Source organism: Fukomys damarensis, unplaced genomic scaffold (assembly GCF_012274545.1).
Source record: "Fukomys damarensis isolate Sample0158 unplaced genomic scaffold, DMR_v1.0_HiC HiC_scaffold_16, whole genome shotgun sequence".
In the NCBI taxonomy this organism is placed as follows: Eukaryota; Metazoa; Chordata; class Mammalia; order Rodentia; family Bathyergidae; genus Fukomys; species Fukomys damarensis.
Genome location: NW_022900928.1, coordinates 27,605,666 through 27,632,775, shown reverse-complemented (window position 1 = coordinate 27,632,775; position 27,110 = coordinate 27,605,666). Strand labels below are relative to the sequence as shown.

The 27,110-nt window shown below is 35.5% G+C and overlaps 1 protein-coding gene across 1 annotated transcript in view; it reads right to left on the bottom strand.

Moving 5' to 3' along the window:
• The window catches only part of Ppme1 (protein phosphatase methylesterase 1), a 56,138-nt gene that overhangs the window by 19,909 nt on the left and 9,119 nt on the right, over window positions 1–27,110 (bottom strand). The window contains exons 2-5 of the mRNA XM_010603272.3: window positions 12,911–13,004; window positions 12,274–12,366; window positions 1,220–1,277; window positions 827–878 (exon numbers count right to left, since the gene is read on the bottom strand). Of these exons, the coding sequence (XP_010601574.1) occupies window positions 827–878; window positions 1,220–1,277; window positions 12,274–12,366; window positions 12,911–13,004 (297 nt within the window). The remainder of the gene's footprint in view (window positions 1–826; window positions 879–1,219; window positions 1,278–12,273; window positions 12,367–12,910; window positions 13,005–27,110) is intronic.

Sequence of the window (27,110 nt, the reverse complement as noted above, 5' to 3'; positions counted from 1 at the left end):
CCACCCTGCCACACACACACACACACACACACACACACACACACACACACACACACACACAAAACAATGCTTCTCAAATATTAGTCATGGGACTGTTTGCATCAGACTGCTCTACAGAGCTTCAACAAAATATAATTACCTAGGGACAGGGATTTAGCTCAGTAGCACTGTGCCAGCCATGCAATAGCAAGGTCCTAAATTCAATCCCCCAGTACCAAAAAACAAACAAACAAACAACAACAACAAAAAAAAATATATATATATTTGCTTAGATGCCACTACTAAAAAGCACTAATTCAGCAGGTCTGGGTTAGAGTCAAATCATCTGCACATTAAGTAACTTCTCAGGTGATTCTGATGAGTAAGCAAGTCTGAGAGCTACTGTACAGTATATGCTATATTCATCTCTTACTTTAAGGCCCAGAGTATAATTAGTTATTCTTTAACAACCTGTGTTCACCTTTCTGTAACACTGGACAAAGAAAGTAGTCAGATACTTAACATACTCTTATGACTTCTTGTATTCAACTACTTTCTAGGGAGGGATCCATGATAGATATCTAGATTCTATCCACTCTATCAACCGAAGAAAAACTTTTTGAAAGCCTATACAAACTAAACTTGAACAATTTTTGAGTGTTTTATGTGATGACATATTAAGAAAGATGCAGGTTTTATTCAAGATTAAAATATAAGAATAAGCTAATGGGAGAAAAAATAGGAGCAAAATTTTCTCAATGTTAATTAACATCCAACAATCACATCAGTTGATAATTTTACCATTATGATAGTGATAAGAGCCAAACAACATATAAGCAATATCTACTTAGCCATTGTTTCAGCAGACAGATCTTCAAAATTCTTGACTTTTGTTTCACCTAGAAAAAAAATTTCAAAAATAAAATCTCAAAGGATAGGAATTATAAGAGCAAGAATACTCTTTTTAAAAATCTCACCTGTGGACAATGAAATGGGCACTTTGTAATTTTACATGGTTGATTTATCAAGGATTTTCCACATTACAGACAAATCTTAACATTAGCCACTCTAAGCAGGATAATTACAGTAGCCCCATTGGAAGGGAGGACTTCTCTCTAGAATGTCCAAATGGAGTATACTAGGTTATTTTATGGCCACTCTAAAATTTATATTTAAGTTTATTCAAAGGGGCTTGGTGACTAAGTCACTGAGTCAATGGCTAATTAAGAACTTCACTTACCATGACCTCGAAGATCCAGAGCCACAATCCTACACTGAACTCTACTAATGATCGCTGCCTAGGAAGAAAAGAAAAAGTAGTAAGGTACATATGGGGCAGTAAATTTTACCCAGTCACTGATGCTAACTTTGTTAAATGATCTGCCACCAGAATTCAAGGAACCCAAAAAAACTTTCATTTTTAAGAAAATATAAAGAACAATGATTCTTTTTTGGTAAATATTGTAGTTCTGTACCAACTTTAAAATATGGCTTTTTCTACCTAAATCTCGCTTTAAGCCTTAACTCTGCCTAGCTTTTCCTGAAACACAGTGTTAAGTACTTTTAGATAATGACCCTCTGAACTCTGCTATTAGTTATGGTTTTCATCCATATTTCTTGGATATCTTTTCCATACTCAAAAGAAAGAATCTCATAAAGACTGTGAGCCAGTTATATCTTGGCTCAGAACATCACACAAACATAAGTCAGATTTTTAAATTATATTTTAAATCATGTAGAAAGTCAAGTCTGCTTCTACTTCTATTACCCCAACTAATGAATACATTTAAAGGCAACAATGGACTGAAATCTACTAAGTTGTTTGTTCCTGAAAGCTATCTGTTAATTTTCAGGAATTATTTAATACATTATGGGGGGTAGTAAAACCTTGAATGCTAAAAAGAAATCTATATATCAATATAATATAAAGTTAAACAGTAAAGATAGTGTCAAATTTGCTTGATGGCCAAAAAAAAAATCAGAACTAGGTTTACAAGACACATTTTTAAAGTTAGAACTAGCTTTACAAAATAAAATATGCATTTGAAGTAAATGTCAATTCCAAATTTTACCTTGAGAGTAATGATTTGCAATCATATGGGACTGTTAGAAAACACTGACAAGATATTTAAAATAGATGTTCGTTCATTTAGTAAGTCTTTCTAAGATATACCTATAAATCCACCACTGAGTGATGGGGTTATAGTAGTTAAAAACAACAACAAATTGGTGTTGCCCTTGCTCTCATGTTTACATTCTAGCATGACAAGAAAAAAAAAAACAACCCTAAGGAGCTATAAGAGATACCAAAGTCCAGGCATTAACTTACTAGAAATTCTCATTTAAGTGAACTGAGGGAAAAGGTCAAGCTTATCTATATATTTTTGAAGTCTACACTTAATTTTAATGTATAGAAAGTAAGCGACAAAACTGGTAAAAAGATCTGGGTGGTGATAACATGCTTCTAGAGATCATGATACCTTCTCACCGAATTATCTCAGATAATTTAAAATTACCTCCCTGAGAAGTAGACTAAAAAAATATTACCACAGTTTTTGTAGGTGACCAAACAAGTTCTGAAGGGTATTATCAGATATTGGTGATACGGACCAATAAGCATTCTCGCAAACATGTAACATCCTCAAACTTATTTTGGCCAATTTCCTAAGTGAAATGTGGTATTATTTTATATTTCCTCTTCTGTAAAATAATATTTCATATCTCTTGCTCTTTTTTCTCCTAGATTGTCTATTTTCTGTCTTATAGCATTTCTTTCTCTCTTTCTAAAAATGATGAAAATATTAACTCGTTGCTTGTTATCTATATTGCATATATTTAAAATATTTTTTACATAGCACCCAGCTCGTGATTTAACACAAGTTTTGGTTTTGGCAAAGTCAGGTGAATCAATCTTTTGTTTATGGCTTTCACCTCTTCTGGACATTTTTAAAAAGGCCTGCCCCAAAATATATGAATAGTCTTCTGGTTTATTTTTAAATTTTAAAATTTTAAAATTTAGCCATTTAATCCCCTTGGACTGATATATAGATATACATCTATATATCTATCTATCTATCCCTGGTACCAGGGATTGAACTCCGGACCTCAAGCTTGCAAGGCAGGTGCAGCGCCACTGAGTTAAATTCCTGGACCTTGCCTGCTATATTTTTAATCACATATTACATTCGTTTTTATATGTGGGCTTATTTTTTTCTCCCAATACCATATTAAGTGATAAAGAGTTTTATAATATGTTTTTGTATCTGAGAAGGCAAGATACCTGTCACTTGTTCTTTTTCAAAATTATCTTGGTTAACATTAGTCATTACTCTTCTGTGTGAATTCAGTTTGTTGATTAAGTCTCATGAAAAAATCCCACTGGGATTATAACTAAATTAGACAGACTGGTACAGTGCTAAAATTTAGGAAGAATAATTTTATTTTAAAATTGACTTTATAAACAACTGCTTACTATCCAATGATTTCCTTTTATTTTCTAGGGAGACAACATCTATAATAACTATTCAAGTTCTTCCCTTTTTTTCAGATCTTTAAAACTCATTTTTTTCTTGTTATTTCTACTACAACTTCCAGTATAGTATTGAAAATAACACCTTTGTTTGTTAATCCTCAGTACTGAAAAAAAGACCAGGTCTAATGTTTCACCAGTAAGTATATTTATTTATGTGCTTTCCTATATAAACTCTGTAAATTCCAGGAAATTTTTCATCTATTCCTAGTTGCAAGGAGTTTTCAACATAGGTGCTGTGACCAAGTGTTTTATGGGCATCAAATGAGGTGAGAGAAGAATTATACTGATCATTATATGCTCAGCCATTTTTAAATTCCTGGAATAAAATATATGTATCACAGTTATATTATTATTTTGCTACACTACTAAATTTAATCTGCTGCAATTTTATATGGTAACTCTTTTGTAAACAAGATTGACTTAATTTTCCTGGCACTATCATTCCTGGATTTGCTATTAGACTAATAACTAACTTTAAAAGTTAAGTTGAATAGTTTAAAATAGTACCATCTGAAGTAGTTTGTTATTTTTACATAGTAGAGAATTTAATTTTCTTCATTCTTGAGAAAAATGAAATTTATATTACTTTTTTTTTCCTCATTGAGTTTATTGGTACATTTTAGGTATACAGTACAGTTATATTCATTATCGGGATCTTGTACCTTTACATGACAGGTCTTGGTTCTCATTTTTTCCCCTTGTCCCTGCCCTCCCTTCACCCCCCTCCTCCCCTCCCCATTTACAAACACTTTATTTCCATTTTTTCATTTTCTCCTACTTTTTTCTTTTCCCTTATTACCTTTCCCCTACCCTTCCCACTTTCCCTACACCTTTAGTCCTTTTCTTCCTATTTCACATTGTCAATTATCTCATTAGGATCTTATGTACTATTATAGTTCATTACTTACACATGTGTGACTTATTTATTTCACTTAGGAGTATATCCTCAATATATATCCATTTTCCTATGAATGAATCTAATTTCTCATTCTTTATGGCTGAGTAGTATTCCATTTTATAGAAAAACCACATCTTCTTTATCCAGTCTCCAACTGATGGGCCAATGGGCTGTTTCCAAGTTTTAGCTATTACAAACTGTGCTGCTATAAACATAGGTGTGCATATATCTCTGTGATATGATTCTTTTAATTCTTTTGGAAAGATACCCAGCAGACAGATGGCTGGGTCAAATGGCACCTCTAGTCCCAGCTCTTTGAGGTGTCTCCATATTGATCTCCACAGTGGCTGCACCAGTATGCACTCCCACCAACAATGGAGAAGGGTTCCTTTCTCCCCACAACGTCACCAACATTTGTTATTGTTTGATTTCTTGATAGCAGCCATTCTTTGTGGGGTGAGATGGAATCTCAGTGTTGTTTTCATCTGTATCTCTCGAATGACCAGTGATTTCGAACGATTTTTCATATATTTACTTGCTGCTTTTACTTCTTTGTCTGAGAAATGTCTGTTCATTTCAGATGCCCATTTTTGAATCAGGTCTTTATATTTGGGGGTGCTGATTGTACAGATGCAATGCCAATTGAAATTCCAACACTGTATTTCACAGAATTAGAAAAAAGAATCCAAAAATTCATTTGGAACCAAAAGAGACCTAGAATAGCAAAAGCCATCCTAGGCAACAGAGACATGGCAGCAAGTATAACAATTCCCAGTTAGAAACTATACTACAAAGCCACTGCGATAAAAACAGCATGGTACTGGCAAAGAAACAGACCTGAGGATCAGTGGAACAGACTTGAAGACACAAAAACAAATCCAGATGTACTCAGCTACATCATCTTTGACAAAGGAGCTGACCATCCTCCCTGGAGGAAAGATAGCCTGGATCTCAACCTGCCAAAGAATAAAACTAGACCCTTATCTTTCACCATGCACTAAACTAAAATCCAAGTGGATTAAAGATCTAAATAGTAAAAAAGAGTCAGTAAATTTGCTGGAAGATAAGTTAGGCAGAACTCTTGAAGACATTGGCATAGGAAAAGACTTTATGAACAAATCCTCAGTAGCATGGCAACTAGCACAAAGAATCAACAACAGGGATCTCATCTTATTAAAAAGCTTCTGCACTGCAAAAGAAACCATCAACAGAACTAAGAGACAACCTACAATGTGGGAAAAAAATTTTACCAGCTGCTCCTCAGACAAAGGACTATTATCTAGAATATATATACTAAATACTTATAACTGAGGGACGGACTCACCCCTGCAATGGACCAAACAGAGCTACACACCCTATGGACTCTGCTTGATACATCCTGCGAGCTATCTTTCAGAATTGATGGAGAAATAAGATCTCTGCATGATAAAGAAGGCCTAAAGAAGTTCATGACCACCAAATGAACACTGCAAAAATGTTCTCCACGATATCCTAGAAAGAGACAATAAAGCTAACAATGACAAAAGGTCTCCTAGAATGAATACACTACCTAGGGTGAGCAGTCAAGTAGAAGGGAGTCAGCAACAGGAAAATAATGCAATGTCAGGAATAAATCAATACCTTTCAGTAATAATTCTCCATGTGAATGGTCTTAATTTTCTAATCAAAAGATAGACTGATAGCAAAAGCAACAAGAGAAGGGGGCGCTCAACAGAGTTTTTCTGCCCCTTTTATGCAGATTACTTAGGGCAGATAGCACTCACATTCTCAGTCTTAGTGCCCAGAAGCCTAGCACTGCACCATGAATCAATTCCAGAAAAAGCCCCACCTATGACTGCCAGAAGCTTTGGGGAGACATCAAGACACAAACTGTAACAGAATGTAAACATTACATATTGCAAACTTATACAACAAAAATGGTATGTGGTATACAAAAAACATGTTTAACACAAAAATAAATTCACAGACTAAAACTCAAAGGATGGAAAATAATATTCCATTCAGTGGAAACCTAAAAGGAAGCAGGAGTTAAAAGATCAAATAGCTGGGCGTGGTGGTGCACGCCTGTAATCCCTGCACTCGGGAGGCTGAGGCAGGAGGATCACTGTGATTCGAGACCAGTCTGAACTACATAGTGAGTTCCAGGTCAGTCTCAACTACATAGTGAAACCCTGTCTCAAAAAACCAAAAAAAAAAAAAAAAAAAAAAAAAAAAAAATCAGATAAACATCAACACAATTATAGCAGGTGACCTCAATAACCCACTCTCAAAAATAGATTAACTGGACAAAGAAATCAACAAAGAAATATCAGAGTTGGAAAAATACCTCCAAGTCGACTCCTAAGAAGATGGCGGAATGGTGAGCAGCAGCAAAAGAATCTCTCTGGGATTTGGTGCCCAGACATTGGAATATAGCAGCATGAGAAGGAGAAGGAAGGAAGTGGGTCCCTAGGACCCAGGAAGGATCTGAAGTAAGAATTGAAGTCCACAGGGAAAGCCAAGAGACTTCAATGAAAAGGAGGAAGGTGGCAGTCAGCACTTTCCTCAGAGTCTGGATTCACGGTGTGGGAAGGATGGCTCAAACCTGCAGATAGATGGTGACTACTGACAACTCCAGAGGCTTCCCTGGAGAAAGGCACCAGTAGAACAGAGCAGTTGACACAGTGGCTATTTGTCATTTTCTAGGCTGTGTCTGATGCTACTGTTATTGCTGATTGTACTACTTTAGCCAAGGAGATATAATTTTACTAATCAGTTGTTCTTCCTGATATACCAAGACTGAAATTGCCTAAGGGTCTCAAAAAATACTATAGGCCAATGCCAAAGAACTGGGCACTGAGCCAATTAGGCACAAATTTCTCATCCCCAATAAATAAAAGAGGTAGGATCTTGTAACAGACTCAAAACCAAAAAGCTGGCTACATCTGGAAGACACCTCTGAGAAGTAGTCATTTCCTAAGGGTTCTGAAAACTGGCAATAGACCTACTCTCCATAAGCAATTTACAAGTATCAACCCAAGAATTAAAATTTAAAAAAAAAGGGCTAGGGATTTAGCCCAGTGATTCCACTGCCTGCCTTGCAAGCGTAAGATCCCAAGTTTAATCCCCAGTACCAAAAAAAAAAAAAAAAAAAAAAAAAAAAAAAAAAAAAAAAAAAAAAAGAAAGAAAGAAAGAAAATGAAAAGATGCAATTTACCCCAGACTTTCAGCTCACCAAAGGCAAACCCAAGGTCAATGAGGTGGAATAATCTGAAAGCCACCCACCTGGACTCTGAAATGGTAAAAGCAGAAGTAACAAAGCAGATGAACATGGCTCCACAAAATTCAGAGCAGAAATAATTTCTCACATTACAGAGAAGGTGACCAGAATGAAAGACAAGCTTAGTGACTCTAAAGCATATAAAGGTGCAAAAAAATATAGAGGAACTCATGAAATGATGGAAACCATGAACACCCAGCACAGGAAAGAAATAGAGTCCATAAAACAGATTCAAACAGATATCCAGGAGATTAAAAATTCCATTGAAGGGCTGGCGATGCAGGATTGTAGCTCAGTGGTTCCACCGCCTACCTTGCAAGCACAAGAACCTGAGTTCAATCCCCAGTACCAAAAAAAAAAAAAATTCCATTGAAAGTATATGCAGCAGCCGGGCGTGGTAGCACATGCCTATAATCCCAGCACTCAGGAGGCTAAGGCAGGAGGATCACTGTGAGTTGGAGACCAGCCTGGGCTACATAGTGAGTTCCAGGTCAATCTCAACTACATAGTGAGACCCTGTCTCAAAACAAACAAACAAAAGAAAGTATATGCAGCAGAATGAGTCAATGTGAGGACAGGCTATCAGATATAGAAGACAGGATTGTGGTCGGCAATCATGGAAAGAAAGATTTCTTAAAAATACAAGGGACCATAAGAAAATTCAAGAGCTGCTAGATGATGTAAAGAAGAATAACATAAGATTGACTGGAATCAATGAAAAAGCAGGACATTGTGCAAATGGCATAGAAAAACCTATTCATAGATGTAATGGCAAAAAAACTTCCCAAACGGAAAAAGAATTTGATATACAGCTAAGTGATACATATAGAACTCCAATTAGCTATGATAAAAAAAAAAATCTTGCTGAAGACATATAATATTAAAGATTCCAGAAATTCAACACAAGAGCAGAACATAAAAAGCTGTTAAGAGGAAAAAAACCTGTATCACTTACACAGAAAAACCCATCTAATAACAGCAGACTTCTCAACACAAACCCTCACGTTAAAGAGAGCTTGGAGTAAAGTATTTCAGGCACTGAAACAACCTCCAACCTAGACGGATGTACTCCGTGAAGGTATCTTTCAAAATTGATGGAGAAATAAGATACTTCCATGACAAAGAACACCTGGGGAAATTCATGAACACCAAATCAGCACTCCAAAGTGTTCTGAAGGATATTCTAGAAAGAGATAACTCCATGAACCCTAACAGAATGAATCTACCAGGCAAAGTAAGAAATTAACCAGAAGAGGAAAGAAGGGAGCTGACAATAGGAAAGTAATATAACAGGGATAAATCAGTACATATCAATTATAACCATCAATGTTAATGAACTCAATTCACCTATTAAAAGACATAGACTGGCAGAATGGATCAGGAAGCAAGGTCCAACAATATGCTGCATACATTTAATTCAAAATAAATTCATAGACTGAAAGTCAAAGGATAGAAAACAATATTCCATGTGACAAGAGCCTGGAAAAATCAGGGGTAGCTATACTACTTGCAGACAAAGTGGATTTCAAGCCAAGACTGATTACGAGAGACAAAGAAGGTCACTACATCCTTATAAAGGGAATAATCCAAAAAGAAGCTATAACAATCATAAATGTTTATGCACCAAATACTGGTACACCCAACTATATAAAACAAATATCAACAGATTTGAAAAATTAAATAAACAATAATATAATAGTAATGGAGGACTTCAATACCCCATTGTCACAAATAGATAGATCAATTAGACAGAGAATCAACAATGAAAGATCAGAACTGAACCAAACTTTAGAACAAACGGACTTAGTAGATAGATGTCAACAGACTGTTCTATCCCAGAATAGAATACATATTGTTCTCAGCAGCACATGGGATATTCTCCAAAACAGACCACATACTAGCTCATAGAACATACATACTTAAGTAAATGCAAAAGAATTAAAATTTTCCCATTCGAATTACCAGATCATAGTGCAATGAAACCAGAAATCAATGGCAAAAGAAACAACAAGAACTTCATAAACACATGGAAATTAAAGGACACTCTGCTGAGAAATATCAGAGTTGAACCAAATCATCAGGTAAATGGACTTATTAGCTATCTACAGAATGTTCTACCCAACAACTACAGAATACACATACTTCTCAGCAGCACATGAAACTTTCTCCAAAACAGACTACATGCTATGTGATAGTTAACTGTTGTGTCAACTTGAATAAGAAACACTCAACTGATTGGCTCAGCTTAGTGCACAGTGTGACTGAAAGGATTTAATGAAGATGGAAGATTCACTGTGGGTATGAGTAGCACCAACCAATAGGCTTGTAGCCTGAATGGAATAAAAAGGAGAAGAAGGAAGGCTTGATTGATTCTTGTTTCTTCCGGGGAGATCTAGTCTGCCTTTGCCTTGGGTGTCCATCTCCTAGCTTCCAGTGTACACTCTTTAGGCTTACAGCACAAACTCTCCAGCCTTCCAGTACAGACCCTTCAGCCTTTCACTGCAGACCCCCAAAGCTTCATATGCTGAAATTCACTCTCCACTGTAAGGTATTCAGAGGGTAAAAACTCTCTATGGTATTTATATAAATCCTACTATGGTATTTAGAAAAGAAGGGTCCTTTTGAAAATGATTAGGATTACATACAATTGTTAGGGTAGACCCTTCATGATTAAATTCTGGTGGCTTTCAATGAAGGACCACACACATGCACACACACACACACACACACACACACACTCCCTGTCTTATGACATGTGATGCCCTGTGCTACTTCAGAAATCTGTATTAAGAAAGCCATCAACAAATGTGGCCCCAATACCTTGTATCTCTAGCACTCTGAGCCAAAAACAAATCTCTTTTGCAACTCACCCAGTCTGTTGTATTGTTACTGCCAACAAAAAAAGGACTATCAAACATGTCAAAAATTTTTATTTTGGTTACCTGCTGAAATATTTTGGATACAATTAGTTAAATAAATATATTATTAAAATTAATTTCACTTCTTTCTTTTTACCTATCTAATGTATCTACTAGAAAATTTTACCTTATACACATGGCTTGCATTATATTTTATTGGTGAACACTTTTCTAGAGACATGAAAGAGCCTGTTATTTACTGGCAAATTATATAGCTTATATTATAGTAAGAAAAGGAAATAACATTTAAATAAGAGTCAAATCACTCATTAATTGTTGAATAAGTACCTGTGTGTCAAGAACTATTTCAAAGAATTTGGGAAACCACGAGGAATAAGATATCCCTATTTTCTTTCTTTCTTTCTTTTTTAAGAGTAGGAAAATTTATTGGGGAATAGGAAAGGGGAATAGAAATGGGGAATAAGAATAACTCCTGAGAGACAGGAGGAGTCTTGAATGGGTTGCCAACCAAGATATCCCTATTTTCAAGGAATTTTTAGTCTAACAGAAGGCATGAGGAGGTGATTTTATACTTAATCTCAATAATCCCCGCTGCCAGGAACAGTGATATGTTCTGAGCCTTCCTCAGTTCCATAGCCATCTGCTCGTCCCCATTTTCTGTCCTTTAGCCCCCACAGTGGTAAAAAGAGTAAGTATATATAACTGCGTGATACATACATGAAGTGATGACAGCTTCATTTTAAACAAGTGTGTTGCTAGTATCTTCCTGAGAACTACCTCTCCTTGCACAAGAGCTGCCTCACTCCAGAGTCAAGGATATCAGGATGATCTACAACTGGCAGCATTCACACAAACACTTATCTTCCACTCTACATCAGAGCACACCAACAAATATTGTTTGCTTGCCAGAAGCTCACAGACACCATAAAAATACAAAGCACTGCTTCAAAAACAAGAAATATTTTCCAAATATTTATGATACATTTCCATGTGCAAAGCACCATAGAGTCTCTATAAAAGAGATAAAATGAAAAACATTATCTAAAGCAACTGAATTTTAAGGTCTACTTAATCTATTTACTTAAAATTACTAAGATAGAGACCACTGCTTTTAAGGAACAAATTCCATGCCCCTCATTTCAATGCACATGTGTGTGTGTGTGTGTGTGTGTGTGTGTGTGTGTGTGTATTATAAACTGAGGGTACTAAGGCCCATTCAAGTTAATAACCTCTTGTTTAAAGCAAGTGCTCTTGCGCATGCCTGTAATTCCAGCAGTTGGGAAGCTGAGGAAGGAGGATCGCTGCAAGTTCGAGACCAGCCTGGGCTACATACACAGTGAGTTCCAGAGCAGTCTGAACTACATAGTGAGACCCTGTCTCAAAAAAACCAAACAAAAAAATGAACAAGTGGTCTTAATGGGAGGAGGGGTTGAAGGGAGGGCAGGGGAACGGGAAAAAACTAAAAACCAAAATATATTATGTAAAGGTACAAACTCCCAATAATGAATGTCATCATATTGTATAACTAAAATGTACCAATAAAATTAATAAATGAAAAAAATAAGTGATCTTAAGCCTAGTATGCTAAGTATTTGGAATCTACTCCATCTCTGACCCTCTTATATCAAGCGAACTGAATGAACACATAAAGAAGAGTTAGGCTGGTCAAATTTATCAGAAATAAACAATGATTATACTAAAATCAATTTCTACTGTCCTAACTTACCGTGAACACAGCCCAGGAAAGGGCAGAATGACCTCCTCCATGCAGAAGGAGCAGGACTGGACCCTCTGAACCACTCTTGTAAACTCGAAAAGTGTATGAATTGTTAAAGATAACACATTTAAGTTTCTTTCTCATTCAAATTTTTATTAGCCATAATGATACTGACTAAAAAATCTAAGTAGCATCACATTATACACCTAACTGCTAACTGTCAAACTTAAAAAAAAAATTAAATAGATGTTTTTGAGATATCAACTCCATTTTTGAAGTCTGGAGGTAGAATGACCATGTATTTCAATGAAAAAAGAATAGCATTCATTTTGCCCTAATAAGAACATAGTCCCTGGTTTCTGGAAAGGAAACCATTTCATATCACTTAACTCATGAAACTTTCACTTGGGCTCCAAGAAATTATTCGTCTCTGGAATTTAATTCTTAATCTTGTCCCCATAAATTAGACAATTATAGCCAAGAAAGATTCTGGCAAAAACTTAACAAGCAATATACCATGTTGTGCAAAGAACAGGTAGGGAATAAAATGAAATATACACGAGAAACAAACATTTTCAATACTGTACCACACGATCTTCTTAGACAGTATTATAAGCTTACAAATATACCAGTTTGCAAAGGATATATCCTTGCCAGTCTCATTCTCTACTTCCACATCTTCCATGGACTCAAAGTACTGACTCCACGGAACAGGAGAAAAATCCCGTTTTCTTCCGGGGCTGGTGTGGGAGGAGACAGAAGAGAGAGACTGATTATAAGTAAAAATTAGTTATTCATGAGAAAATAAAATGTGATCAACAAATGATAAATGTAAATTTGAAAAGAAAATAGCAGGATTTTCTTTCCTTTCCCTCCCTTTTTCTTTTCCTCCCTCCCTTTCCTTCCTTTTTTCTCTTTCTTATGGCACCAGGGATTGAACCGAAAGCCTTTACAATGAACTACATTCCCAGCCATTTTTCAATTTTTAATTTTGAGACAGAGTTTCACTAAGTCACTAAGTTGCTTGAACTTGTAGTTCTCCTGCCTCAGCCTCCTGGAGTGCTGGGATTACAGAGGTGCACCATCATACTTAATTAAACAGCATTTCCTCTTAAAGATACAGAGTTCATCACAAGCATTATATTAAAAATATGTTTAAATGAGTTCAAATAAAGATTTAAGAGTAAAAATTTTAAACTTTATAAAATTAGTTCATTAGTATATCTTAACACAAATTCTGTGTATATACACACACCACAAAAATCTGCTGGCATAGATTTTTTTTCTTTTCTTTTCTTATTTTGGTACGGGGGATCGAACTTGGGACCTTTCACTTGGAAGACAGGAGGTAGCACCACTGAGCTAAATCCCCCCAGCATTTTTTTTTTTTTTTAAATCATGAAAAACATAGTACATCAGAAATAAGCAATGCTGAACACAATTTCTGGCTCTTTTTGAAACAGATGTTTATAATTCACTAAATGACATTTGTAAAATTTTGTTTAAGGATTTTCTTTCAGCTATTTTATCAGTGAAGCATTGCTAAAAATTAAATTAGCAAATAACAGATTAGGTTAAGAGTTATAAGGCAACCACAAAGGAAACAGACTCTCAGATTCATATATATAATTTCTATATAATAAGCACAAAGAAAACTAAAACACAATAGAAGGGCAAAATATGTACCCCAAACATGATTTTTAAATAGTTATATTTAAAAAGCTTTTCTGATTTTTTTAGAAAACTGTTTATGAATATAGAAATGACCCAAATAATAGAAAGTTTAGAGAAAATGCCAGTAAATAAGCACATTAGAGAAGTCTTTTCTCAACAACCAAAATGTAAAATAAAGCAGCTTTGATACTTAAGAGTAATGTCATTCATTGTCATCTATTATAAATGTTTCAAGAGGAACAACTTATAAAACAATCTGATAATATAAAATAGGGTAGCCATAAAAATATGTATTTAACTTGTTTTATAATTTCACTTCTGAAAGAATTTCAGAAAATATTAATTTGTTATATGTGCAATGATGTTCATTGTACTATTAGATGTAGTAGCAAAAATACTTGGAAAATAACCTAAATGTTCCATAATCGTGAGTTACAATAGAATGATGGAATAAAAAAATAAAATAAGAGCATTAGGACATGGCAAGCCCGTGAGAGTAGGAGCTCACAGGACCTCTGTCCTACTCAGCATCCAGAGTCCCATTACAGAACCGATACATGGGCACTCATAATTATTTGTTTATAGAATAAATCAATAAATGAATTGGTGAAAAAAAAGAACAGAGAAACAAACAGCTTGTGCTTTTCACTAAGTAAAAACAAAACAAACTGCCTCACTGCATAACAGAAGTGCATGAAAATAAAGGTACAATTAGAATCACTTTATTCCTCTACCTAATTTATTGCCAAATCTATAAATGAAAAGATACTTTCATTTTATTCTTGCAAATTTTGAAAAAGAAGTTAAAATTAGACTTAATCTCAATTAGTACCATGAGGCATAGTTTATTCCTTACTGCTATAATCCAAGCTGCTGGCACAATATAGGCATTCAACAAATATTTGTGGAAGGAATACATCTTAATCTCATAGAGGTACTATTTTAATTTTTAAATAATAGCATCTGTCATATATGTATTTATATGGAGACAGAGATGGAGAATTATGATTCTGCTCAACATACAAAATGCATACTTTTTTGGTTTCACATTATAAACATTTTTTAAATTTTTATCATTTTGATTATAACTTTATAATTATCTTGATCACAGCTACAGACTCATTCCTATCTTAGAATCAATCCTTCTAGCTGGGTGTGGTGGCGCACTCCTGTAATCCCAGCACTTGGGAGGCTGAGGCAGGAGGATCGCTGTGAGTTTGAGATCAGCCTGGGCTATGTAGTGAGTTCCAGGTCAGTCTCAACTACATAGTGAGACCGTCTCAAAAAAAAAAAAAAAATCCTTCTACATGCATTCTTAGTCACTATTACTTCTTATCTTTAATCTTATACTCTTTATTTAATCTTATACTCTTTCAAGCTTTTGTCATTTCCAGTACATTTTCAGTACAGTATCTTGAACTTTTAGGAATTTATATAAAGACCGGCTTACACAGAAGTGAAATGACTTATCTAGTCAATGTAGGATTATTTGTAAAAGGAAAAACAACCTACATATTCATCAGCAAAGGACTAATGAAATTGTGATACACAGAGATTTAGCTGTAAATAGGAAGAAACTATATACTGATAAAATTCTTTATAGATGGATATATATCATCTGTAAATAAACTGTTAAGTAAAAAGAGTCAAACACAATACACATAACACTTGTACAAAACCAGGAAATACATGTAAATAGTAATTTAGATATCTTTAGAATATCTCTAACAGCAACATAACATTCATCTTATTCTAGAAGGGAACATTTAACTGGAAAATGAGAGAAAATTTGTCCTTTTTTTGCAGCACTGGGATTGAACTCACTCAGCTATCCATGAATTTATGATCCTACTGCCTTGGTCTCTCAAGTAAATGGCACTCAGGACTGTGCTACCATATCAGGCAATGTTAGGAGTAATTCTACATAATTTTTGGGAAAAATCATTTCACAATTAAATTATGATTAGGCCTAGTTTTCCTGCCTACAGGCCAGCTATGGCATGTTAAGACTCAACTTTTGCCTCCGGTCACAGCCAAAACCTCAACAGTGATGCAGTGATACTCTAGGATCACATCAGCTGAAGATATCCTGGAGAGGAACAAAATCTTCATCTGCATAAGTTCCTCATTGTTCTAGTATTATCTCAGCTGCCCTCTGAGTCACCTGTTACTCCTGATGTATCCAAATAAAAGTGTGGAAGCTCAGGGTCTTTTGTCTTTGCTGCCCAGGGCTGAGAGCTCCATGTTGTAGACGAGCCTTCCTCCCCATCCATTCCCCATAAAACCAACAAAGCATGATGTTCTGCAGACTTCAGCTACTCTCCTGGTGTAGAGGTGCCTTCCTCCCCATGCATTTCCCATAAAACCATCAAAGCATGATGGTCTGCAGACTTCAGCTACTCTCCCAGTTCCAGACGAGCTCCTTTTTCCTCTCCCTGAACTTCCCGTATCACTACCACTATAAATAAATGTGCTGCAGCTCCCAGGCACATCTTTCTCCCATTAGGAGGAAGGCTCCACCTGGCCTCAGCTTTCTGTATCTCTCTCTTTTCTTCATCTCATTCTCCCTCCATGGACCCTTCAGCCAGTACAGGTCATGGTAGCCCAAGCATTGTTCAGGCCCAAAGATCAATTTCTTCTCTAAGTCTTGTTTTTCTGTCTTTATTAATTCACATTGTGATGCCAAGGCTCACAGGAGACTAGGACTCACTGCAGTTCTAGTAACATCTCATTTCCCTGTTCCCTAAAAGGCAAGAGGGAAATTTTTTGATGTATATTCCCTCCTGACTACTTTTTCTAATTTTAATTAGTTTATTGGTATTTTAGGTATACAGTAGAGGTACATTCATCATTGGGATTTTGCACCTTTACATGACAGATCTTGCTTATTTTTCCCCATACCCTCTCCCCTTCTTTCACTCTCTCCACCATTTCCTATTTACAAAGACTTTGTTTCCATTTTTTCCTTTTTTCACATTTTTTCTTCTCCCTTATTTCCTTTCCCCTCCCCTTCCCATTTTCCCTTTAGCCATTTTCTTCCTATTTCACACTATCAATTATACTGTTTGAACCTTATTTACACTTTTAGGTTTTCATACCAGAGAAACTATATAAGGTATTTAGACATTTGTTCTATTAATTTCACTTAGAGTCTGGCCTCAATATACAAACATTTTCCTATAAATGGCTCTAGTTTCTCATTCCTTATGGCTGAGTAGTACTCCATTTTATAGAAAATACACACCTTCTTTATCCAGTCTCCAGCTGATGGGCACTTGGGCTGTTTCCAAGTGTTAGCTCTTACAAACTGTACCACTATAAACATGGGTGGAGCATATATCACTGTGATATGATTCTTTGAATTCTTTTGAAAAGATACCCAGCAGGGGAATAGCTGGGTCAGGTGGGACATCTAATCCTACTTGTTTAAGGTATCTCCGTATTGATTTCCACAGTGGTTGCACAAGTCTGCACACCTATCAACAATGAAGGAGGGTTCCTTTCTCCCCACAACCCAGCCAGCATTTGTTATTGGTTGATTTCTTGATTGCAGCCACTCTTTCTGGGGTGAAGTGGAATCTCAGTGTTGTTTTCATCTGCATCTCTCAAATGACCAGTGATATTTAACATGTTTTTCATATATTTGTTTGCTGCTTTTACTTTTTTGTCTGAGTAATGTCTGTTCACTTCAGATGCCCATTTTTGAATTGTCTTTATATTTGGGCGGTCTGATTTTTTTTAGTTATTTATATATTCTAGATAGTAGACCTTTGTCTGAGAATATCTAATAAAAATGTTTTCCCACATTGTAGGTGGTCTCTTAGCTGTGTTGGTGGTTTCTCTTACAGTGCAGAAGCTTTTTAATAAGATGAGATCCTAGTTGTTGACTCTGTGCTAGTTCCCATACTAGTGAAGATTTGTTTGTTCATAAAGTCTTTTCCTATGCCAATGTCTGGCTACTAATTTTTGATCATAAGTATCAAAAATTTTAAAACAAATATAACTTTAAAAAATGTGTGTGTGTGTGTGTGTGTGTGTGTGTGTGTGTGTGTGTGAGAGGAGGACTGGTTGAGTCTTGCACATGCTAGACAAGTCCTCTAAACACTGAATTATATACCAAGTTCTTTTTTAAATTTTGAGACAGAGTCAAACTAAGATACCCAACCTGGCCTCAAACCTGTGATCATCCTGCCTAGACTCCCTCATGGTTAGAATTACAGACATACACAACAATGCCCAGTTTCTCTGTTTTCAAACTATGTCTTGAGTGGAAAACAGGAGGGAAATCTTAAGCCTTCCTCTATTTCCATATTTATTCTTCTTGTTAATGGAGAGAATTCAGAATTCTATCAACAATAAAACATTACCTCCCAGCAGATATCCTTCTGTACATTCCCTGGGGTTGGATGGAGAAGATCTATAAAGTGTAAGACAAAGCCCTTTTAAAAAATAAAGTTAAGTGGGCTGGGGATTTAGCTCAGTTGCACCATGACTGCCTCTCAAGCACAAAGTCCTGAGTTCAATCCCCAGTACCAAAAATAAATAAATAAATAAACAAACAAATAAATAATAAAAAGTTAAGTAAAGCATGATTACATTCCTGTAATCCCAGCACTTGGGGAGGCTGAGGCAGGAGGATCACTGAGAGTTTGAGGCCAGCCTCGGCTACACAATGAGTTAAGAGCCAGCCTATACTACAAATGGAGTAGTATATTATAGTATTGTAGTATGATTATAGCAGCAATTGTTATAATAATAGTATTATTATATATTATACAATAAATTATAAATTTATATAATATTATAATAGTAATCAAAAATAATAAAGTTAATACAAAAGCATTTTTGCTTGGCTATAATACTGGGTAGTTAGGGATGTCTATTTCAACAGTGATGGATTTACTGTATTGAATATCTACTATGTTCAGTCACTGAGCCAGAGAGGGGTTCTCAATCTCTATAGCAATGAAATAATCTGGGGAACTTTAAAAACACCAAGATACTTGGGTCTCACCCTTGGAAATTCACTTGAATATGGCCTAAGCACTGAGAATTTTTAAAGTTGTCTAAATTTCAAAGACAACTGCTAGGATTATAAAGGGATAGCACATAATCTGGAATGAGAAAGTTCAAATTCCTTACATTTCTGTCCTATTTCCTAAAAAATCCCAATACTTAGTTTAGACTTGGTCAAATCAAACTGTTTCTGCCTTGGATTGCAGTGAATAAATAAATGTCTTTTAAAGAATCTAATAGATCTGGCATTTGTTTATTGCTTAGTAAATGGATAATCCTATCTTCTGATATACAAAGTGCCTCTGTAGAAGGAGATCACAACTCCAGCTGTACCTTTTTATTTGTTTTGTTTTGTTTTTATTGGTTTGATTTTCTGGTTGCATTTGAATTCCTAGGAAAAATAGAAGCAGGACTTATAATTCTACTTAACATCAGGCAGTCACAAATCTATCCATGCTTATAATTTGAGTATAATAACCACAACATGGTTTTGAAACATATTATCACACATTCTAAGGATCTAAGCATGAATTTTTGATATCCATACCTAGGATATTATCATAGTAATAGTACCTAAAATTTACTACACACAATAGTAAGTCACTGTGCCAAATACTTTATTAGAGGGACTCTATTTAATCCTTACAAAACTCGAGTTATTTTTATTCTATTTCACAGATGAAAACACAGATTTAAGACATAAAGTAACCCGCCAAAGGTCATACAACTATTAAGTAGCAGTGACAGGGTTCAACTTTAGTTCCATCACTCTCCAAAGCCTCTTTTATCCTGATGCTATATTACTTCTCAAATTCTTTTTTCTTTTCACCCTTTCCCTTTCTCATTTATGCTGAGGAAAAGCAGTAAAGTTGTATTGCATATTAACAGAGGCTTCCTTTTCACTATCTAATTATGATTGATTTTCCCAGTCCCACAAAAACTTTCCAAGTTGGCCAGGCACAATTTAAAGAAAAGTTACTTCCTATAAATTGAAATTATTTCTAGGAGAACACATCTATTCGTAATTTCTTCATTAAAAAACAAAAAAAGTTCCAAGAAATACCAAACCTACACCAACCAAATGAAGATAATCACCTTTGGTTAAGTCCACAATTCTACATCTCCAAAAGTTACTCCTACACACAGATTTTTCTAACACAACTTTATACCTCCTTGGTGCAAATGACACATACTTATTTATACACTCATAGACTTCAGTAAGTTTTGCAACCAATGTTAGACATTAAATAGTGTTGGGCACCAGGCTACCTGAGGAATTATTGGGGACCAGATTGTGTCACTTATGCCCCACAGTTCTAAGGCCAACGTGACCTGCCTTGGGAAACAGAAAAGTAAGCAGAAGGCTGTGTGCTTTCTGGTTGTGTGGGGAATACTTGTAATCACAGTACTCACATGGCAAGATAACATCTGCTGAGGTCAATGTAAAGAATACTGATTCCTTATTAATTTGGGCAGGCAACCAGGTATAGGGAAGAACCTGTTCCCTTTTCACACATTCCTCTTGTGAAAGTTTAACCTGGTTCCCTATTTTTCAAAATATATTTTCAACCATCACTGTTCAATGAATGACACATGACCCTCTCCCCCATACTTCTCACTTCCTAATAAAAGTGGGTCAATCACAGAAATTGTTGAGTCTGTCCACTAGAGACAGATTTCTCTTGGTTCCTTTGTACCTGGAATATTGTCTCTCTTTATTCCTCATCATTCCCCCCTCACATATATCCAAGGATCTGATGGAGCCCCTGACAAAACAGGCAGCAAGGAGCTTACATTATCTATATATTCTAGTCAGAACAAAATACTCTGCATTTTAGAGATGCAGTTTTGGTCAGTTGAAAAAATAGTTTTGGCTTAGTTTATGCATAGCTATTTTACAGTCATTATATCCTGTGTAGGCCTTTTTGTTATAATTTTTTAAATGAATCACTAGCTTTTTTTTCATTGCGTCAAAATGAAATAATTTTTCAAAAGCATACCAACCCTAGACACAGTGTTACAAGCCTGTAGTCCCAGCTATTTGGAAAGTGGAGGCAGGAGGACCCCCAAATTAGAGAACAGCCTGAGCAACTTGTAAGGACCCTGTCTGAAGATTTTTTTAAAAATCTTTTAAACTATGGGGATGTAGCTCAATGATACAGTGATTGCTTAGCATGAGTTCAATTATACACACACACACACACACACACAAAGCATAACAGAGTTAAATGATACAGTACTTTAAAATAAGAATTTATTCACTCAATAAATATTTACCAAGAACCTATTATAGTGCATGTATAGGCTGGATCTGAGTGAAGTGAGGTGAGGGAAGATAATCACGAGTTATACAATGACAAATCAATGCCTTTGTCCTCAAGAAGCTAGTACCAAGTATATAAACATCTAACAGAAAGTACAATCAGTTAAATACCCTAAGAGTGTACAATGTTGAAGTGCTGTGAATGTTCAAAACAGAAATCACAAGTTCAAGCCCACCCTGGACTAGCAGGAATCCAGTCTCAAAATTAAAAATTAAATATAAAATAAAACAAAATAAAATGGGATGGGATGGGAATGTAGCTCAGTGAAAAGACTTGGCTAAAACTCCAAGAAAGAAAGAAACCATACACACACACACACACACACACACACACACACACACACACACGGAGAGAGAAAGAGAGAGGAAAACAGAGAGCACAAGCTTAAGTAAGGGCCTAGCACAAAGACTGGTATAGGACATACTGAAAACAAAATAGCTAACTGGAAAGAGGTGGGAATAAGTATAACAGTTTTGAAAAGCAAACACCTAAAAAAAAAAAAAACTAACAATGGAGAAAGGATGATGTCAACTATAGTAAAATGGAGAACAAAAAAAATTTTTTTTGCTATTTGTGTGTATGATTTTTTGCAGGGGTGCAAAAGTCACAGAACATAGCAGGTATCATGGAAGAAGGTATCAAAGAAAGTGAGTTAATAAAATGTAGAGATGAAAGTATTTTAGAAAGATCAACATGGTGAATGGAACAAGAATATCATTCTGGAAAAAAATTATCTTGCAATAACTTCCTAATAAGGAGTAGGAGGTCCTAATCAGCAATGGAATCAAAAAGGAGGAAAAGAAAGAGAGATCTTTGCTATGGCTTGTGTTTAGATGTCCCCCCAAAGCCTCATGCAGTCATAGGTGGGGCTTTTAGGAGGTGGCTGGATCTAGGGTGAATGATGCTGGGATTAATTCATAGTGCTATTCTAGGATTAAGGGTGTGTTACTTGCCATGAGGGATAGAAAGAAGGTCATCTCTTGTAGCTTGCTATCTTCTGCTTTGCCATGAACTGTTTCTCCTCTGTGATATCCCTCTGCCATGCAACCCTGCCTTGGTGCCCACCAAATAGGAACTGAAAGAAACCTCTACAAACTGTGAGCTAAATAAACCTTTCTTCCACCTCTCCCCACAAAGAATGGCTGCTATCAAGAAATCAAACAATAACAAATGTTGGTGGGGTTGTGGGGAGAAAGGAACCCTTCTCCATTGCTGGTGGGAGTGCAGACTACACCATGAAATCAATATGGAGATATCTCAAAGAGCTGGGACTAGAAGTTCCATTTGACCCAGCCATCCCTCTGCTGGGTATCTTTCCAAAAGAATTAAAAGAATCATATCACAGAGATATATGCACACCTATGTTTATAGCAGCACAGTTTGTAATAGCTAAAACTTGGAAACAGCCCATTTGCTGATAAATTGGAGACTGGATAAAGAAGATGTGGTTTTTCTAAAAAATGGAATACTACTCAGCCATAAAGAATGAGAAATTAGATTCATTCATAGGAAAATGGATACATATATTGAGGATATACTCCTAAGTGTAATAAATAAGTCACACATGTGTAAATAATGAACTATAATAGTACATAAGGTCCTAATGAGATAATTAACAATGTGAAATAGGAAGAAAAGGACTAAAGGGAAGGGTAGGGGAAAGGTAATAAGGGAAAAGAAAAAAATATGAGAAAATGAAAAAATGGAAATAAAGTGTTTGTAAATGGGGAGGGGAGGAAGGGACGAAGGGAGGGCAGGGATAAGGGGAAAAAATGAGAACCAACACCTGCCATGTAAAGGTACAAGATCCCAATAATGAATGTAACTGTACTGTATACCTAAAATGTACCAATAAACTAAAAAAATAAATAAATAAACCTTTCTTCCCTTGACATGTAGGTGTTGGGATTTTGGCTCAACAAGGAGAAAGTAACTAAGACAACCTTTAAAAAGGCCATTAACAAGGGATTAGAATATAGCCCAGTGGTGGAGCCCCTGGGCTCAATCCCAAGAAATGTTCAAGAAATGGAGAATGACTAAAAGGATCAGTCAACTCTAAAACTCTGAACTAAGAGTTGAATTATTAACTCATACTATTTGTAAGTAAAAACTATTTCAGTAGGTAAATGTAAACATTATTTATGTCAAGATCAAATTTATGTCAAACCTAACTAAATAAATGCATAATTTCCTCCTACCTCCTAATAGAAGAAGCAGTTTAGCAGGTAAGGAACAAGGTAGTACTATACTGTGACAGGCACAAAACAAATCTGACGGCTGCCTAATTCACGTAAATCAGATGTGTTTTGGACCATTTGCTAAAATCACAAATCATATTCAGAATCTGATGAGAGATATGAACCCTCTATCTGCATAATAATGCATATATATGCATATAATTCCACTGGCTTCAAGAAACCTATCTGTAAATTAAAAGTTCTTCTCTTATACTTTGACCTCAACAACCTAGTTCAAGAAGAAAAAGGAAAGATAAGAATAAGATACTGTGCTTTAAATAGTTCCTAAATCTAAAAAATCATTCTCCTTTTACTACCAACTAACAGGTTTGTTTGTTTGTTTGTTTCATTTTGTTTTGGTTTTCTTGAGACAGAGTGTCACTATATAGTTCAGGCTGGCATTGAGCCCACGCTGGCCTCAAATTCATGGCAATCCTCCTGCTTCAGCCTCCCAAATGCTGGGATTACAGGCATACACCACCACACCCAGCCCAACAGTTTATTTTTAAAACTCAGTTCTGCCTTCACTTAACTTCTCTAAACAATTTTTTTCATGTTAGATGGGGTTTTACTAACAACCTCACAGTGGTTGTAATGAGGGTTAAGATAGCCTTTTCATTGCTTACTCTCAAATTAGCTTGTTCTTTTAATTATAGAACTAATAATTTTTAACATTATTTTATTTCTATATGTACTATTATTCTCCAATTACCCCACCTAATTTGGCAGTAATGTGAAATCTATGAAAGAACATTCTCCATTTTCTCATCAATGTATTCCCAGACACTGATACATCAGTGATTAATACCTGTTGACAGTATGAAATTAGTTAGTATGACAAAGGATTATCTTGATATCTCAATAAATATTTTTATGACTAAATAAATGCTTACTATGACTATTAAGTGGCAATGAGGCTAATAAATATAATCCCCTTTACTTAAATCTAATAAGATTTCTAGTAAAAGAAAATGGGATGCTACAGATTTACACTAACCAAGAATGTGGTATAGGAATTAAAATAAACACATAGAGCAATCAAATAGACTAGCATCCAGAAATAAACTGACATTTATTATAGTCAACTAATTTTCAAAAAAAAGGAACCAAGAGGGCCAGGGTTTTAGCTCAGCGGTTCGGTGGCCTGCCTCGCAAGCAAAAGGACCTGAGTTCAATCCCCAGTACCAAAAAAAAAAAAAAAAAAAAAGGAACCAAGACAATTAATTGGAGGAAAAGATAATTTTTCCAACATATGACGGGACAACTAAATATCCATATACTAAAGTGAATCATAAGCCAGGCATGGTGGTGCTTTCCTGTAATCCCAGTACCCAGGAAGCTGAGGCAGGAGAACTGCTGTGAGTTCAAGACCAGCTTGGGCTACATAGCAAAACCCTCTCTCAAAAAAACAAACAAAACAAAACAAAACAAAAACCCTAAATGTAAAAGCCAAAATTAAACAATTGAAAAGGAAACACTAAAGTCAAATTTCACGACCTACGATTAAGTAACAATTTCTTAAATATGACCCTAAAAGCAGAAGTGATAGAAGATTTAGAATTTGAGCTTCACCAAAATAAAATTTTCATTAAAACTATACACATTCACACATTATTACCTATATAGAGACAGATATAGCTTCAAGGGCTCTAAAGTCAGATTATCTTATGTTAAATTTCATTTCCAATGATTACAAACTTTTGAGACCTTTGGCATATTAACCTGGTCTTAATTTCCTCAACAATAAACTTTGAAAAGTGACTACAAGTATCCTTCATTCTATGACCTAGAACTACCACAGAGGAATAAAGTTCTAAGGCAAATGACTCACAGATGGCATAAAACACATAAGGAAACAAACCTATAAGGACTTCATATATTAAACTGGATGAAGTGGCACATACATATAATCCTAGCACCCTGGAAGGCTGAGGCAAGAAGACTGCAAACTTGAATCTACCCTAAATAGTGATTTAGCAAGACACCATCTCAAATTTTAAAAATTAAAAAAGGAATGGAGATACAGCTCAGTGCAAAGGCCCTAGATTCAATCCCTAAGTCCGGAGGTGGGGAGAGTAGGGAGGTGGAAAAGAGAGAAAAAAGAAAAGATGAAGTATTTCCCAAGTCGATCTACTGATTTGAAGCAATGCCTATTAAAATTACAGCTAGCAGGGGGCCAGGGATTTAGCTCAGCGGTTCGGTGGCCTGCCTTGAAAGCACAAGGACCCAAGTTCAATCTAAAAAAAAAAAAAAAAAAAAAAAAAAAAATTACAGCTAGTAGGCAGGAGTGATGACACATGCCTATAATCCCAGCACTCCAGGAGGCTGAAGCAGAAGGATCTTAAATTCAAGCCCAACCTGAGCAGAAATACAGCTCAGTGCAAAGGGCTTGGGTTCAATCTTCAACAACAATACAGCTAGCTTCTATGCAGAAATGGATGTTGATCCTAAAATATATATTTAATGGAATTCAAAGGATCCAGAATAATCAAAATTAAAAAATTTAAAGAACTCTAAGTATGAAAGCCTTCTTGATTTAAACTTACTACAAAGGTACAATAATAAAAAAACAATGCACTACTGCTGTATCAAAATCAATGGGACAAATTTGAGAGTTCAAAACTAAACCTATAAGGGCCAGGGATTTAGCTTAGTGGTTCCACCACTGGCCTGGCAAGTGCAAGGTCCCAAGTTCCATCCCAGGTACAAAAAAAAAAAAAAAAAAAAAAAGAAAGAAAGAAAGAAAAAAAAACAAACAAAAAACCTAAACCTATATATTTATGGTCAAAGGGTTTTTCACAAACATGACAAGATAACTCATGGGGCTAAATTCCCTGAGAAATTGGTAACCCATACGCAAAACAAGAAAATTAGATGTATTCCTCCCATCATACATAAAAATTAACTGAAAATGGATTACAGATTTACATGGAAGAGCCAAATTATAAAACTTTACAGAAAAAAAAAATCAAAATAACAACACAACAAAAAAAAAATTCAGCCTTTTTTCAAAAGTCCCTCGCACTTATAATTCCTAAGCCTTTATAGAGCTGTGGTAAGGATTAGTTTTCATTCCCCTTCTCCAAGTAGTTTCCAACTTTCTCTTTTCCACTAAGTGAGTTAATATTCTACAACTTGTTTTCTATATTCTTAAATTTTGTTGGTACCTTATCTTACTTCCTCTCCGTTCTCCTTTTCCCAAATTATTTTTCTATAATTTAATGAGATTTGCAGAGACAATGAAGAGAAATACAGTAGTTAATTTCTAAATAACCCCTTGGATGGTTATCATCATCCATGTTTTAAAGGTGAGAGGTGAGGGGTGGTGGTTCATGTGTAATCCCAGTGCTCAGAAGCCTGAGACTGGAGGATTCTGAGTCTGAGACCAGTCTGGGCTGTGCAGCAAGTTAAAAACTAGTTCAGACTACCTTTTGACACCCTCTCTCAAAAAATATAAACAAATAAACAGGAGAAAATAAGGTCAAGAAAGGTTAAATAACTTGTCTGAAACTACAGAAAGTAGCTGAGCTAGAATGACTCTCAGTCTTTTCCTTATCAATTTTTAATGCTAGTCTCAAAATCATATTAGGTTTTC